Source organism: Nuphar pumila, chromosome 17 (genome assembly GCF_984573655.1).
Source record: "Nuphar pumila chromosome 17, dmNupPumi1.hap1.1, whole genome shotgun sequence".
NCBI classification, from domain to species: Eukaryota; Viridiplantae; Streptophyta; class Magnoliopsida; order Nymphaeales; family Nymphaeaceae; genus Nuphar; species Nuphar pumila.
In genome coordinates this window covers 127,468-145,843 of record NC_143265.1, presented here as the reverse complement: position 1 = coordinate 145,843, position 18,376 = coordinate 127,468, and the positions used below count along the sequence as shown (strand labels likewise).

Here is an 18,376-nt window from a genome sequence, read left to right as displayed (position 1 = left end):
GGCAACGGGTCACCAGAGGACGAGGAGCAAGAGAGGGAGTGGGAACAGGGAGGGTCAGGCGACGTCGGGTGCCCGACGAGGTCGCCGGAGGGGGAAAAGGGTCGGGCGAGGTCACCGGAGGGGGAACGGGGTCGGGGGCTCCTCCGTCGAACCGAGGAGGACGAGGGAGAAAGGGGGCGAGCGAGGGAAGGGAGGTGTGCTTGGGAAAAGTGGACGGCAGCTGGTTTGCTAGCGGCAGGTGGTCGGACATAGGGTGGGGCTCCGGCGAGCTGCAGAGTACGAAGGAGAGAGGGGGTGTTAGGCGAACGAGGGGATAGAGAGAGAGCGGAGGACGGAAATCCTTGCCCTCTGCGTGCTTTAAATAAGCACGGGGGAGGGCGTTAGGTGCCCAGGTTCGGATCCGGGTCAGATCCGGATCCGACCCGGTCAGAAAAAAAATCTAAAAAAATCGGGTTTTACATCTTACATCTTTAACTTTTGGAAAATCTAGGAAAGCTTTTGTAAAGCCTGCATGGCAAGTAGGGTACGTCTCTTGGCTCTCTTTGAGAGTAGGTCTTACTGAGTTAGGACTAGGCCTTGGAGAGGAGTTTGCTCTTCTCTTGAGGATTCACGCATGTCATTCCTTCTCATCTCCTCCATTAGTTTCTTCTTCTATCTTCCTCTTATTTCAGACTTGAATCCAAACATTTAAATGACCTTGGAACGTGGTAACTAAGCTAGTTGCACGCTACATGTTTGTGGAAATGCAATTAAGCCATAAATCAGCATAGATCTTGGGAACTATCCTACTAGGGTCGAATCACTTGGCTTCATTGGATGGAAACAAGGCCAGCAATGGGAAGACTATTGAATTGCAGAGGTGCAGTGTGCGTGACGGCAGACACACTGGTGAGAACGGCCCCTTTCAGACACTTAGTCGTGTGGTTCGGGCATGTGGTTGCTGGGACACTTAGGCACATCAGGCAAATTGTGCAACGCAGGTTGATGCTGCTGACGCTTTGTGTGAGTGGCTGCCTAGTGCACCAGTATACACATGGTGGGTGATGCATGGGTCGAAGGTGTTGGAGGGAACGGTTATGGTGCTCTGGCTGTTGGGTGGTTGCTGCGCACAGGTAACAGACCATGAAGCATGGCATGAGATAGTATGTGCAGCAGTTGCACGAGTGGGCATGCAGTGCGGGGTGGCACTGCAACCACACCTCTTCAATATGGGCGCACTTGGCGGGAGCAGTTGCTTGTACAAGTGGCACACAAACAAGGCAGGAAGGTGGCGTGGCACAAGGGGATGTGCCAAAGCCATTGTGGGTAGTTACACTGTATTGCCTGGTGTCTATACATAGGCACTAGTTTATGTATGCATTTGAGTGTGGGAGTGAAAAAAACATTAAGTGTGCAGCCACAATGTGTGCTGTGTGCCGTTTGAATGTTGGTGCCTTGCGAGTGTGTTGCTTGTGCGTGTGCGCACTAGCAAAACCTCCAGTCCCTTGCACAATAGTGTTTTGGCATAGTGCTGGATGCTGTGCCTTGTCCCTTTTGGTGTTGCTGCGTGTTGTGCGCTGCTAACGGTGCTTGCAAGGGTGGGTTAGGCTGCACTGGAGCAAAGCGGAAAAAAGTAGTCCCGTGACAGTAACCATTACCTACGTGACAGCTTAAAAAGAGGACCTCGTATGAATTGCAGTTGAACAGTCAAAAACATCCCCAACAAAAACTAAAATGTATTCCCAGCTAGAACAAGATCCATTCATCTTCCATTACAGGCATATTTGGTGATTTGATTCAACTAGGTTTATAATGATAAAATTGTAGTTCATATGAAATGCCTAATGCATTTCAGATGGCCTTAAGCTCAACGAGACCAAATGTGAGACTCCATTTTGGGCATCAACCATTAGAATGTGGAGTAACCCGCAGCTCGTTTTTGAATTCCCCATAATCTTTTAGATCGCAAGGCATATCTACATGCAGGTAACAGATACGTTCTTTTACATGTGATGGTACAGTAAGCAGCCACTCCTATTAAGCCCATTGCGTATCTTTATCTGACTTTTTTCCAACAACCAGTTAGATCTCCTGCAACTGTTGCTTGTCTTTATGCCACTTTCTGATCAACCGTCAGGATCTCAGTAGCTTAGGACCAGAGTTTAACAGCATCCAAGATGTGATGACATCCACAAGAAGGTCTACATCCTTTGCGATTTGAGCACGAAGACCCCTTGAATCAGCTCCCAATGTGCTCCCTACCTCTCTGGCGACGGTCTCCCATGGTGTTCCAACAGTCAGATTTGCCAGCAGTTCTCCCCCCCTGTTCACAGCATCAGCCATAGCCGGAGGAACATCTGGCAAAACCTGCAAAAGTTATCCAAGAAAAGTCATTCCTATATCATGGACCCCGAGAAGGGAAAAACAAACAAAAACTAAGACAGGGAACATCAATAAGACATCTTGTTTATCCCAGCTGAGCTAATATACTCTACACTTTCCCACTGGTCAACCCAGAGCGAGAACTGCTGGGTAGCAAGTCATCAGATATACACAGTTATTCACCAAAGAAGCAAAAAAGGATGCTTTTTCTGAATGCTCACTTGTTGTAAAGGAAGTCCATGATCCCCTGGTAAATAGCGAATGGACAAATCCAGTGACGAACTGATTGCAGATTCAGAGCTCAACAACTGAGCCAAGACTGGAGTTTCATCAATCGTATCATCTTTGAATTTCACTAACAGATTTCGGGAAACCCCATAATAGGATTTCACCTACAATGATCACCAGTAAACAAGAACTGATCAGTAGACATGTTTCATCAGACCTATTAGTTAATGTTGGAAATGCTATTCATTTCACATCTTAAGCAAATATACTAGACAGTGGGCATAGTTCACCCAGTAGGTGAAACAGGATTAGCAGAACTGTGTATATACACAATAGCATTAGGTGAAACAGGATGAGCAACATCGAAAGGATATATATGCAAAAATGTGTGTTGATCCTTGTCATCTCTTGCATGTATATACACAATAGAATGTGTGTTGATACTTTTGATGTTGCTCATCCTGTTTCACCTAATCCTGTTTTGTGTATATACATGCAAAAATGTGTTGGCTGGCCCTTTTGATATAGTGTTAGGAGAAGATAAATGGATTTTAGGGCTTTTGTGTTTTTAAATATTTTTTAAAGTTTATTTTTTTGAATTTTTTGAGGCTTTTGTGTTTTTAAAGATTTTTTTTAGATATAAAAGCCCAAAAGCATGCTTGTGTGTTATTGTGCTTCTGTAATTGAAGATTTTCTATTTAAAATTTCAGAACTGTTATGTCTTTCATCGGGAGAAAAGTTAAGCCTAGCCTTCACTGAAAGTTCAAAATATCATGGTATTATATATGCAGTAGAGGGGGGACATTGAGGAAAGAAACTATATATATGCTTAGACCATGCCTTCCAGAAAAATTCACCACTCTTGAAACACAAATTATGGATATTGATGAGTTTTATATCAGACTGTTAGCTAATATTGCACAAGCAAAAAAACCACAGTAGGGGAAAAAAGGATAATGAGCTCCTTAATTTGTCATGGAACATGTTAAATGACAAGAACTGCTTACACTTATTACTGAATGATGTCAATGTGTCATTTATGCTAAAATGGTAATTAGTCTATAAATCGAAAATTATCAAGATCAGTATTGTTCCATATTAGTGCAATAATAGCAAATTAGCTTAAGAAACACGTGTCATTTATGCTCAAAAGGTATAATCTCTAACTGAAGATTATCAAGATCAGTAGTCAATAATAGTGCAATAATAGCAAAAAATGATCTAAAAAACAATAATGCCCCTCTGAGAGACTCAATGCATTTTAAGTCAGTCTGTAAAAATTGCGTACCAGTCGGCGAGTCTCTTCTGGTTTTGGGGTGAAATCTTCTCGTCCCTTAACCAAATCTATATATAATGGAGGAAGTTGCTCCACCAAAGGGAGAACTTGCTTCAGAATTGGAGGACTCAAGCTTTCTAGCTGCTTCATGGCCATTTCTGCCTAAAAGTTTTACATAAAAGGATGAAAGGATTCCAACACCAGTTTAGCCTGACCATAAGTTGAAAATGTTCTGCAACTTAAGCATACGCTTATGCTTGATCAATCAAGCACAGGTTGTAAGTGTTTCTTTTTTTCCGATGAGAAAAAAGAAAAGAAAAGAAATGCTTACCTGTGCTTGATTGATTAAGCATTTCTTATTGTTAGCAAGTAAAGACAATAGCTGTATAATCTCAAATTCATGCTTCTACGAATAATTGAGCATGAGAAACCAAATTTCATGAAACTAAGCAGAAACGGAAACAACAAAGATGCACACCCCAAATCGGATTGTGGGAGAGGATATGAGCTGGGAGATAACTGGACCAAAACTTTGTGCCATTGGGACAATGACTGGAGAAAACAATGGAATGGCCAGGCTTGCTTCCTGCAAAAGAACAGAAATAAGAAAAAAAAAATCTTAAGAAGGCAATAATGTTAAGCAAGAAAATATAGATGGTGACACATAAATTAGTAATGGTTAGGTCAAAATGTTCTGTATTTCCTAACAGAATCTTTATTGCCCAAATTGGTCCATGCTACTGTTAAGAGATTGTACTCTTTTTGTAAATATATATATATATACATATATATATATATATATTATTTATTTATTTATTTATTGTTGTGTATGTAAACTAAAATACCCATCAGGGGTATTTCAGTAATTTTCCATTGTAATAGGGATCAGCCCAGTGTTATTAAAAACATGCCTCAAGGCGCAAAAAGCGTGCCTCACCTCAAGGCGAGGACCTTTGTGCCTTGAGGCGCAGGCATAAAGCGTAAAAGCCTCGAGGCGTACGCCTCGAGGCAAGACGCACCTCAAGGTGAGGCGTTCACGCCTCATTTGTTTGGTCAACTGAGGGTCAAAGCCCTCATTTGACCAAAACTAAAATTTTATAAAATCAGGGCCCCCGACCTTAATGAGGATCGGGGGCCCTAATTTTTCTATCTTCTCTCGCAATCCCCCCCTCTCTCTCTCTCGTCTCTCGCAGTCCCTCACTCATCTCGGTCTCTCCCACCTCTCTCTCTCTCATCTCTCGCAGTCCCTCTCTCTCTCTCTTGTCTCTCGCAGTCCTCTTTTGGGTTGGAGTTGGTGTAGCACTGTCAGCATTATTCTCTTGGGTGAGGAATAGTAAAAAAATTTGTTTACTTAATCATAGTTATTATAGTTTCTCTTTTTATAACCATGTCTGTCTCTGATTTGGAAACGATTACTTTTTGCAGGTAGCGACAAAATTAAAGGTGTGTCTCCTTTCCATTTAGCAATCTAGTTTTAGTCAAGTGTTTGTAGAATTTATTGGTCTGCTATAGTTAAGCTCTCTATTGTTTTGGTTATAGTTGTAGTTGCTGATCTGTTTAAGGATATTCATATCCTTTTGTCAAGAATATAGACAGGCTATGCCTGTTTTCTCTTTACGTGACATAGGATGCAAATATTGTTAATACATTCTGTTGTTATTTGCAGGGGTTTAACTCCCCGCCACACTCTGTTTTTCTCTACTTTTGATCTAGAGTGCAATAGCTCATCACACTCACACCTTTGTAACATTCATCTTTATGTTCAGTACATATATGTTTCTGTCAAAAAGAAAAAAAAAGGTTGACCCACCTCATACATAATAAATTAAATTTGGACAATTTTTTATTTATAATTTTAGATATTTTTTTATAGTCCTTTTAAGTTAATTTCTTTTTAAGGCTTATGCTTTACGCCTCGCCTCAGATTTTGGTGGAGCGCCTTGCTATGCCTCAACGCTTTTCACAACACTGGGTCAGCCCATTAGGGGCTGACTTTATATTTTTTGTTTATTATTTTTGTTTTTTTGTTTTTTTGTTTTTTATAGTCAATATGACTTGGGACAGCCAAACCTCTACTTGGGCTGCCCCTTTTGTTTTATCCTTTATTCTTCTTCTTTTGTCTTATTCTTGTGCCTTCTGTTTTGTCTATATAAGGGCATATTCCCCATTGTAATATGTATGCTTTTCTAAGTACTTTGTTAATGTGAAACATATTATATTTTACTTGTGAGTTGTTAGTGTGATTCTCCTTGTCAGATTGTGTGGGTCCATACGTGACCACTTTGCTTTTGTGACCCATTATAGCCTTAGTGGCACTCTATTGTGATTTTGTTGGTTTCGTTACATGGTATAAGAGTCATCGGCATTGAGATCTTTGTGAAGCTTGTTCGTGTGGACGCGAGATCGTGGGATCATGGACTTGTGGTGTTCCAAAAGAACTTTGCCTCCATTCATTATTTTTCTCTCCCGCTATCTTTTCTTTCTCTATTTCTCTTCTTCTTTTGTATCTATGGAGGATGAACGAGAAGTTATTGTTTCCATTCTCGTGAAACTCAATGACATCAACTATGTGAAATGGGCATCCATAGTGAAACATAAAATTTGGAAAAAAGGTCTATGGGGTTTGGTGGATGGCACCGAGAAAGAACCAAAGCTTATACTTACCAAGAATGAAAACGGCAAGGAAGTGGTGCTTCAAGGAGATGACATGAACAAAGTCGTTGTCTATTACGAAAGAAGATGAAAATAGTGGAAGACGGGTCACTCTAAAATCATGGGATGACTCATCAATAGTGTGGACATAAAAAAGTATTCTAGCTTAACAAAATTTGAATTTGCCAGTGATGCTTGGAAGTATCACAAAGATATGTATTCTCTAAGGGATATAGCCCATGTATGTAACCTCCAAAATAGGATGAGGACTACGACCCCAAGAGATATGAGCATAAGATAATATTATAATGCCCGGTCTCTCTTTTGGGATGAGTTAGCTCTTCTTGAGCCTAAGTGGCATTGTCCATTAAATATAGAACCTCGTGAAAAGCAAGTCAAAGCGGAGCAATTCTATCAATTTGTAAATGGGCTTAGACCTGAATTTGAAGGAACCAAAGCAACACTCCTGCATAGAGGAGGTGTTTCTTCCATAGTTGAGACTCTTGAGGGACTAACTATGGAAGATAATAGGTTGAAGAAATCCTCATCTATCACGGATGAAGAATTTGTGCTTGCTATGTCAACGCCCGAAAACTACTCAAGAGTCTACAAGCCTTCACATTTTGGAAGAAGTTCAAATGACTATGATTTCAAAAAGAAAATCATATGTAACTTTTGCAATGAACCGAGCCACATCAAGCCATGTTGTCCAAAGAGGAGAAGAGAATAAAAGAAAGTGGCTTCCATGGGGCCATCATTCAAAAAGAGTGGAATAAATGAAGGCTAAAAAAGTGTTGAAAACATGTCGCTTGATCAACTCGTAGAAGCTCTTCAACCACTATTGAAAGGTCAAAACTCTTCTCTTTTCGTTGCGGTCGTTTCTACTTGCGTGGATCCCGGTAAGACTTCTTGGATTCTTGATTCCGATGTATATATATCATGGTTGCCAGTTGAGGAAGCGGGAGCGAGAAGCGATACGGGAAGCGGGAGCGGGAAGCGAGGCACTTTCAAAATTTTAGGAAGCGGGGAAGCGTGGGACCACTTAGGAGCGATTCGGGAAGTGTCTCGGAAGCGACCTAGGAAGCGTCTCGGAAGCGACCTAGGAAGCGTCTCGGAAGCGAGGGGGAAGCGAAAAAAAATAAAAATAAAAAATAAAAAATACAAAAAATTTAAAAAAAACAGGGGAAGCGAGGGGGAAGCGAGGGGGAAGCGTGGGGGAAGCGTGGGGGAAGCGTGATGGGAAGCGCGCTTCCCATTAAAGGGAAGTGCGTCCCCCATTAAAGGGAAACGCGTCCCCCATTAAAGGGAAATGCGCTTCCCAAAAAAGGGGGACGCTTCCCCCCACGCTTCGGAAGAGCGACGTTCCGCGCTTCCGAAGCGCGCTTCCCCTTTTAGCTAGGCGCTTCCGGTAACCCTGATATATATATATATATATATATATATATATATATATATATATATTATTGTGTATATAAACTGAAATACCCATCAGGGGTATTTTAGTCATTTTCCATTGTAATAGGGATCATCCCATTAGGGGCTGACTTTATATTTTTTGTTTTTTATTTTTTTGTTTTTTTATTTTTTATAGTCAATATGAATTGGGACAGCCTTGTCTTATTCTTTATTATTATTATTCTTTTGTCTTATTCTTGTGTCTTATCTTTTGTCTATATAAGGGCATCTTCCCCATTGTAATATGTATGGTTTTCTAAGCACTTTGTTAATGTGAAACATATTATATTTTACTTGTGAGTTGTTAGTGTGATTCTCCTTGTGAGATTGTGTGGGTCATAAGTGACCGATTTGCTTTTGTGATCCATTTTAGCCTTAGTGGCACTCTATTGTCATTTTGTTGGTTTCGTTACCGCTACAAGATATACCTTGTTATTGAATGCCATGAACACATTTCCACTTCTTTGCACAGCATACCTAGACCCTGTGAAATACACAGATAACAAAATGGTATGTTAAATAGTTTTGATATCAAAGCTCAACCACCACTCACAAGCATGCTTCCACAATTTTAAAATAAATAACTACCGATCAAAAGATGAATAACAGATCCCAGAGAATGACCAACACCAAAGATTGGCAGCTCATTTACCTGTTAAGTTTAGAACATTTTAGGCAAGAGAAAAGACTTAGGCCACATAATAGAGAATATTCCAAAAAAATCATAGGACTTACACTATCATGTAGAAGGCGTAAGCATCGATCAAATTTAAACTGCACTTCATCTGCAATGAAAAAGTGATCAAATCCACTAGCAAATGGTGTTGCAACCACCAAAACTCCCCTGAATCACCGATATTGCACATATTTTATTAGTATGCGTGAATTTTAAGAAATATGGCAGCTTGATTTGAATGTGAACATCTAGACCAGAATGATGTGGCAATAATCATAAAGGTTCATATGATATTAAGGCTCATCATGATGCTTTGATAAGTGACAACAGACCAGCTCCTCATTAAGATTAAAGAAAAATGCATCAAGATAAAATTTGAAATGAAATTCCAAAAGCACAAGATTAGTTCCACTATTCAAAAGATGTAATGTCAATAATGCAGCACCTGGGCTTGTCCAGGCTCCTAGTCAATGAATTGATTACAAAAAGCCTATCCATGGACGAAGTGGGAGGAAACTGAAGCAGTAACAGAGAGGGCTAAAAGTCAACATATAGCAAATAAGGAGATACTGTATACGGTTTTGTTCAGCTTACCATGATATATTTGGTATGTACTTTACTAGTTTTTCCGTACCACATAATAGCAACCAAAAGTATTACACTAACTCCACATGCTTTGGAATTACAAGAGTACCAATAATACCATGGAGAAAATGGCTTCGAAGTACCAACTTTTAACCAAAGTAGAATTTTGCAAGCTGGATTTTAGTTTAATAATAATGCAAAATACTCAATCAGATGGAGATTGCACAAAGTCATCCTGAGATGCTCTAGTCAAGGACCATGTACCTTTATTCAGTTTTTATGATGGGCATTCATATGAAGAGGAAGAGGTTAGAAGACTTGAAAGCCAAAAGCAACATTGTGCCACACCCTCATGCAAAGGATGATGTCTAATGTCATAACATGTTTCCATTCAGTACTTAGTACTACACTAGTGGAATTCACGTGCTTTGCATGTAAATGTTTAAGCATAAAAGCACAGAGGCGCACACACACACAGTTACATCTTATATAGTCACTTTAATTAACTAAGAAGATTGTATTAAGGACAACTCAAGACAACCATAATAAGTGCATAGTTCAACAAACATTATAAACAAAAAAAGATATGAGTGACTTCAACAACATTCCTCGTTGAGTAGATGTGCCTACCCTCCATTTCTAATTCTAAGACAGAGAAGGGATGTAATGCCCCAAAATCCCGAACTTGTAAATTTTTAGGAAAAATTTGAAACTTTACAATCAATCCTTTTTCAGAGTAAAAGATAGTTTAGCGAAAACAATGTTTGAAAAGAACAAGTCGACGGACCTTGGGTGGATTAGAGACAAACTTCCCTTTCAACTCAACAATTTAGGTTTGTATCTTAGTACATTCATTCAAAACCATGTAGATTAAAAACAAGATTTTATATAGAAAGAGTTATTACAAAGAAACTCTTATACAAAATTACAAAACGTGCTAAGAAGCAGACAAAAGAGAGAGTAGATTTTTTATATCATCGCGTTATCGTGCCATCGCCTGCAGCATCATCCTAATTGTCACATGTATCCCATAAAACGGGCCAAACTCATAAAAGCTTGTTAGGTGTATCGATGTCAAACATAGAACAAAACTAATATATACATTATCACATTTCACACTATTCGGTTTCAAGAGAAGCAAAGTAAACATCATAATCTTGTTTCGATAATTATAACATGCGGGTACTCACAAGACAATACATATAAACAACTGAGACCGTTCGGGGTTTATTATTTCATGTATTTTGATACCCTGGTCAACTAGCTGAATCTGCTCCAAAGGGAACAGTCTAATGATCGAGAGAGAATTCTCTAAATGTCAATTGTAACCGGGGGATGCATCCAAACTTCTGCAGAAGTCAATAGGATCTAGCACCTAGGATAATATTTGGTAGCCCAGTCCCCTAACTCCGATGACCGGGGACGTTAAGCCATTGCCACTCTAGGAGCATAGTTGTTAAGAACTTGTCCATCGAAGTTTGTACCTCCTATCCTCTCTCTTGAGAGACCCAAAGGATGAATGGGTACGTCAAGTATTATTTTATCTCACAACTCATTCAATATGCTCTGGTTTTTTAAACCAAATCGATCATCTTGGTTGTAAGGCGATCATCTTTGTTTATGTGATTTCCTTTAACATGGTGCATTGTCGTACTACGAGGTTACCATAAACCTCCAGTCTATTCATCATCGTACTAGTATGTCGTGGATGTCTGATAGTACTACTACAATGAGAAAGATATTGGTTTCTCATAAAGAAACCCAAACACAACATTGGCAATCATGATATCTCGCGACTTAGGCCAAGGAATATGTGTCATTCTGAATACAGAAAAGGACCCGACGCACGTACCACTGAAGGCTTTGTAGTCGAAGTCTTTTCGTTATGTTGGTTCGAAAAGAAAACTCAATTGTGAATTGTTGAGTCATGTCAATCTTAACTTATTTTAAAGTTCGAACCAGGTTAGAAAGATGTTTAGAATTGTTAGAAAATAATACATATATGTATATACTTGAATATATATATACATACATATACATACTCTTTGTAATACAAGAATATGTATATGTATAAGTATATAAATACATATTTAAAGTATATACGTATATTCTTGTAATTTTTATTTTCTTATTTTTGTAATTTCTCATTTTATTTATTTATTGTTTTCACTTTTTGTTCCTTTTCTACAGTCTGTCAAATAAGAGTCGTTGGGTTGATTCCCAACAGCTCTAATTAGAGCTGTTGGGAATAGCCCAACGACTGTTTCAAAGTGTAATGTATTATAAATAAGGGCAATGAGCCCATTGTAATAGTGAATTAATGAAAGGGTTTTATCCCCTCATTGCAATAACACAGTGTATTTGAAGCACTTGTTCTCTCTTGTAGTGTGAAGCTTTTTTATGCTATTTTGTGTTGGCATCTAAGTCACACAGACTCGACTAGGGAGGCGCCGCACCCGAGTCGACACGCCCCGACATGGGTGCGGACACGGGTGTGGCTTCGAACTCGGGCCAGACTCCGTCAACGTCGAGTCGGACTCGGTCAACGAGTCGAGGTTGAGTCTGTCCTTGTTTTGGACTTGGTCAACGTTGACTGAGTCCAAAAATATCCATTTTTAGGGCAAAAAACAAAAAAAAAATGATCTTTTGATATATTTTTTTAATATATATATATACCATGAGTCTCAAACATAAGCCCCAGAAAAAAAAATTCTGAGAGGCACTGCCCCCCTACGGCCCCCCCTGGACCCCTGCCCGCTGACCGCGCAGCGGGACCCGTGCCGGGGGGAGCCTCCGGACCCCCCTTTCTGCAAGGGCAAAAGTACAATTTGCAAAGTTTGTAAAAACACTCGTGCTGGTGCCAAACTTTAGAGGACAATATCCACATATAAGCACACACTGGATATATATATATATAGTCGTGTCCCCGTGTCCAAAATTTTTTAAATTGCGCCGCACCCGTGTCGCACCCGCACCCGCACCCATGTGACATAGGTTGGCATATGTTTTGAATATCAAGTTATTTGGAAACTTGATTGTGTGTAAGACTTTTCACATGGTATCAGAGCTTGGTGTATGATCAACCGTGCATTGGTGGGTTGCCTCGAAAAGTGTGCTTATTCTCATTTGTGGTGGTGATTAGTTTTTTCTCTTCTAATTCACTATGGGTGAATTTTTTCTACACAATACAAGCAACTCCAACTTTATTCCGCCATTCAAACTTGAAGGAAACAACTATAACATTTGGGTGGGACACTTGGAGACATTTATCAAGGGTCAAGATTTGTGGGGATTCATAAGTACTATTCTTGAACCTACTCCCAAAATTACATTAAGTGAAAATGGGATTGAGACTAGTCTTGATGAAAGAAACAAAGCCATGAAAGAATATTACAAGAAATTGGATGAATGGGAAATAAAAAACGCAAAAATTCTTTCATGGATGCTAAGTGGAGTTGAGACAAAAATTGCCTCAAACCTATTATGCTACAAAAAGGCAAATGAAGCATGAAAATATCTTAGAGGTATCTTTACCGAAAAAGATACGGCCCACAAGTATTATCTCCAAAAAAAATTAGAAATATCAAACAAGGAGATAAAAATGTAAGAGATTACTTTATGGAGTTATCTTCCATATGGACCCAACTTGCCCAATTTGAACCCAAATGGAAAGGTAAGTGTATAGAAATGCGAAGAATTCAAGTTGAAGAAGATAGACTCTTCGCTTTTCTCTATGGTTTGAGACCTGAGTTTGAACAAACAAGAGCCTTTGCTATTATCTTTGTCTCTTCCTCCTATTCATGAGATTCTCACTAAACTTAGTGAAGAAGAAACTAGACTAAATATGAGTAAAAATGTTAGTGTGTTTGCTACTTCTAGTAATGGCCAAGAAGAGGATTGCGCATTTGCTGCATCAAAACCAGGGCATCATATCAAGTCATATAAACCTCCTCATTTTAGGAAGAATAGAGGAGAATAAAAAATCATTTGCCATAATTGTAATGAACTTGGTCATATTAGGCCTCAATGTCCTAGATACAAATATAGGCCTCAAGAAAAATGTGTTGCCGCTGCACCATCAAAACAAGATGAGGATACTCTGAATCTCAAAGACCTCACAAAATCATTATCTCAACTAACTAAAGCATTGCAACCATTACTCAAAGGATCTACTTCAGGAGTGGCCATTGCATCATCTTCTACTCCTGGTATGTGCTCTTGGCTTCTTGATTCAGGAGCTTCTTTTCATATGACCCCACATAAGTCTATATTATTTGAATGTCAACCTAATTCGAATGCATCTTTGTTTCCACTGCCGCTGGCACTGCCTTGAAAATAGAGGGTGTTGGAACTTTTAAAAATGATTTGTCGAAACATAACAAATTTTACATTCCAAAAATAAGACTTATACCAAAACTTCATCTTAACTACTTTCAGTTTCTCAAATCTCGGATCATGGATATGATGTCATTTTCTCATCAAGTAAATGTTGGGTGCAGGATCGCCAGCCCGAGAAATTGATTGGGGAAGGTTCTAGGCAAGGAGATCTCTATTATATGGATTTCCTTTGTATGCTAAAGGAATCATTTTGTAACACTGCCCAAACAAAAGATATATGGACTTGGCATTCACAGACTTGGGCATCTAAATATAAGAAAATTAAATTTTGTACCGGTTACCAAGAATCGTTGTAAAGATAATTTTGAATGTAAAGAATGTTTACTCGATAAAATGACAGCCTTGCCTTATGGTCAAAGAACTTTTTACTCATTAATGCCTTTTGAATTAGTTCATTTGGATGTGTGGGGTCGTGCTCCTGTTGCTTCTAAAGGAGGATTCTCCTACTACGTTGTGTTTATCGATGACTTCACGAGATATTGTTGGATTTACTTTATTAAGTTTAAATCAGATGTATTTGCAACCTTCAAAACATTCCATAACATGATTAAAAATTAATTTGAAAGTAAGATCAAAATTCTCAGAACCGACTCTGGAGGAGAATATTTGTCAAATGAGTTTAAATAATTTTTAGAAAATGAAGGAATTTTACATCAAAAATCATGTCCTAGAACCCCACAACAAAACGGAATTTCAAAAAAAAATACAGACATATCATGGAAACTACAAGAACCCTTCTTATTGCTAGAAATGTTCCTAAAAATCTTTGGGCTGAAGCTGCATTAACCGCAGTATATCTCATAAACAGGATGTCTTAAAAAACTTTGTCAAATGAGATTCCTTTAGAAAAATTATTCAAATATCAACCTGACTATCAAAGACTGAGAATCTTTGGTTGTAAATGTTATATTTTAAATGATAAAGGAGATAAACTATCCTCTAAGGCTATCCCATGTGCGTTCATTGGTTACTCTGAAACACAAAAAGGATTTAAATGCTACGATATCAAAAATGATAAACTTCTTATCTCAAGAAATGCTAATTTTGTTGAAAATGAAAGTGGATTTGAAGGAAACACGTCACGAGACATAAATTCTGATTATTCTTGTTTAAATTGTTGTCTAATGATGAAAATAGTTATGTAGAATCTCCTATTGAAGATAGAACAACAATTGAACCAATAGTATACACTAAAAGAAATCAAAATGCAACCAATGAAAGTATAAATCAAAGTAACAATGAAACATTAGAAATTCCTTCGGAACAAACCACCATTCGTAGATCTGAACGAACCTCAAGAATTTCAAATAAATTTGTGTCTTATGACTCATTCTCTCCTAGACATAGAGCATGTCTTATAGCTATTCATTCATATTTTGAACCCTCATGTTACAATGAAGCAAAAAATTTACCCGAATGGATAAAAGATATGCATATAGAATTAGAAGATAACACTTGGAAAATTCTAAATTTACCCATTAGAAAGAAGACCATAGGATGTAGATGGGTTTTTAAAGTAAAAACCAAAAGTGATGGATCATTGGAAAGGCATAAAGTCAGGCTAGTTGCCAAAGGATATTCTCAAGAATATGAAGTCGATTACGAAAAAACTTTTGCTCATGTTGCCGGGATGACCACTGTTCGAATGCTTGTAGTTATTTCAGCTATTAAAAATTAGAATATATTTCTAATGGATGTTAAAAATGCCTTTTTGAATGAGAATCTTAATGAGGAAGTATACATGGATGTTCCACTTGGATTGATAATTCCTTCGGGTAAAGTACTTAAATTAAAAAAAACACTGTATGGTCTCAAACAAGCACCTAAAGCTTGGTTTGATACTTTTAACAATGTTATTGCAAGATATGGTTTTAAACCATGCTATACTGATACAGCTTTATTTATCAAGAATTCTTCTGCAGGTATTATAATTTTACTTTTATATGTTGATTACAGGGAGTGACAAAGAAGGAATCAAGAAAGTAAAACAGTTTTTAAAAAATTCTTTTGAAATGACAGATCTTGGGTTCCTAACATACTTTCTTGGTATAGAAATATCTTACTCTAATAGAGGGTACATATTGTCACAAATAAAGTTTGCTTCAGATATTATTGACAGGTCAGGACTATCGGATGATAAAGTTATTGACACCCCAGAGACTATTGGAATGAAGATGCGAGCCGATGATGGAGTTCCTTTAGACAATCTAACTCCCTTCATACAACTCGTGGGATTTCTTATGTATTTGAGTATTACAAGACCAGACATAGCTCATGATGTACATATAGTCAGTCAATTTCAACACGCTCCAACATCAGCTCATAAGAGTGCAATGATGAGAATTATCAAATACATTAGAAGCACAATAAATAAGGAAGTTTTTCTATCCTCTTCTTCCTCCTTAGATCTTATTGCATATTCTGATGCTGATTGGGGAGGAGATCCAAATAATAGACACTCAACAACTGGTTTTTGTGTGTTTCTAGGTGAATCTTTGATTTCATGGAGGTGAAAGAAAGAACAAAAGGTGTCACTATCATCTGCAGAAGCTGAATATATAGCAATGGCAACTACTACCATGGAAATCGTGTAGCTCCAACAACTAATTTCAGATATGGGGATTCATCTTCAGAATCCTACAAGATTATGCTCTGACAATAAGAGCTCCATATACATTGCTCGAAATCATACGTTTCATGAAAGAACCAAGCATATAGAGATGAATTATCGTTTTGTTCATGAAGAATATTTAAAGAAGACTATTGATCTTCCCTACGTGACATCAGAATATCAACTTGCGGATTTCTTCACCAAGGCACTGTGCTCACCAAGATTCAACTTTTTTAAAACACGTGATTTATTCTTGTATTGGATTGGGTCTGAAATAGATCCAAATCCATGTTATCATGTAAACATATGTATTGCGTAGGTGTAGGGTACACTTTGTAATTTACCCTTTTACCAAAGGGTCTTTATGTATTTTGTAACATAAAGCAATACAAAGTTATTAGGGCACGCCAAACAAGATGTGGCTGTCGTAAGTTGTTCCTCTTTCTCTCCTTTCTCATATTCTCCTGCTAAGTAAATCTGTGGTGCCACAGATTTCTGACATGATATCAGAGCATTGGGTAGCGTATTCTTCCAAAAGGTATGCCTAAATAGATCTACGTTTGAATTCCAAGTTAGAAGACCTTCTCTTTGTTTCGAATATTCTCTCATATTTGTGTCGTTTTTTATAATACTAAAATTATACCTTCACATCTTTCAAGTCAGATCTGCGTTTTACAAACCCTAAAACAGATCTATCAGCCTTTCTGTTTAATAGATCAGATCTGCATCTGATCTCATCTCTACTACAGATCTGCACTTTGTTCCTACACCTGGTATACATCTTAATTCATTTTAAATCTTCTTTCTGCGTGTTAAATCTTCCTTTCTTTCTGTCCTTTTGGATCAGATCTATCTACATCAGATCTGGTAAGATTTCTTTTGTTCTTCTTTTGGATCATATCTGGAATAAGAGCCTTTGTTTCAGGCAACTTTCATTATAAATCCTACAGCCACCACTTGTATACTCGATTGGAGTAGCTCAAGCTGTTGGGAAACAGCCACGAAAGAACAGCTTATACAGTTGTTGATTTGGCTGAACTGCGGGGCAAGTTTCTTATTCATTTTTCCTTTCATTTCCATCCTTAATATGGATTTTTCTTCTTCCTATACTGGTCTTTCTTCAAATTTCCTCAGTCAACTTGTATCTGAAAAATTAAACCATTCTAATTTTCTGACTTGGAAAAGACAAATCGTTCCTTTTATAAGGAGTCAGGATCTGTCTGGGCATCTGGATGGATCAATTCCTACCCCACCACAATTTATTTCACAGGAAATAAAGGATGACAAAGGGAATGCATCGATTCAGTTAACACAAAATCTGGAGTTCACGACTTGGATGAAGCGGGATTAGGCCTTAGTGGCCTACATTACTTCGACCTTGTCACAAGAGGTCTTGATATCGATTCCTGATGATTGCACTGCAGCAGAGTTATGGAATAAGCTTGTTCAAACATATTCCCAAATATCAGAGGCTAGAGTCTTGTTCTTGAAGCGGGAATTCCAAACTCTCCAAAAGGGCACCATGTCCATTATGGAGTACTTGAACAAAATGAAGACAATAACGGATCAGTTTGCTATTGTTGGAAGTATAGTATCAGACAAGGAGATAGTACAACAAACTTTGAATGGCCTCGAGGAAGAATATCACGCTCTTACACTCGTTGTTGTGCCTGCCAGAATTACCATGCTTTGAAGACTTTCGAGCTAAACTTTTACAATATGAGATGAGTCTGAACAGATTGACTATCAGGAAAGAACAGTCCAGTACACAAAATGTTTTGGTTACAGATATATATCAAGGTGATGCTCGTGGTGGGAATAATTTTCGAGGTGGAAGAGGTCATGGTCGTCATGGACAAGGAGGTCGTGGGCTTCTTCCTACTCCAAATATGTCAGGAAACTCTACAGTGGGAAATCGAAATATTCCTACATGTTTTCTCTGCAACAAAAGGGGGCATATCAAAGCAAATTGTTGGTTTAATCCTCAAAACAAAGGCAGAAATAACAGAGCAGAGGAAAAAAGGGAAATTGAGGGATCGAAGCTTTCTGAAGATGTACAACAACTCTTACTTGCAGCCTTTTCACAGATGAATATTAAGCAGAATGATCAGGGAGAGTGGTATATAGACTTTGG

The 18,376-nt window shown here is 38.3% G+C and overlaps 1 protein-coding gene across 1 annotated transcript in view; it reads right to left on the bottom strand.

The window, feature by feature from the left end:
• Nucleotides 1–1,695: 1,695 nt before the first annotated feature.
• The window catches only part of LOC149811277 (Gut esterase (DUF1350)), a 61,698-nt gene continuing 45,017 nt past the window's right edge, over nt 1,696–18,376 (bottom strand). Inside the window, exons 4-10 of the mRNA XM_089993486.1 lie at nt 8,708–8,816; nt 8,561–8,624; nt 8,401–8,456; nt 4,344–4,451; nt 3,878–4,027; nt 2,583–2,753; nt 1,696–2,346 (exon numbers count right to left, since the gene is read on the bottom strand). Coding sequence (XP_089849612.1) covers nt 2,113–2,346; nt 2,583–2,753; nt 3,878–4,027; nt 4,344–4,451; nt 8,401–8,456; nt 8,561–8,624; nt 8,708–8,816 — 892 coding nt within the window. The 3' untranslated portion in view covers nt 1,696–2,112. The remainder of the gene's footprint in view (nt 2,347–2,582; nt 2,754–3,877; nt 4,028–4,343; nt 4,452–8,400; nt 8,457–8,560; nt 8,625–8,707; nt 8,817–18,376) is intronic.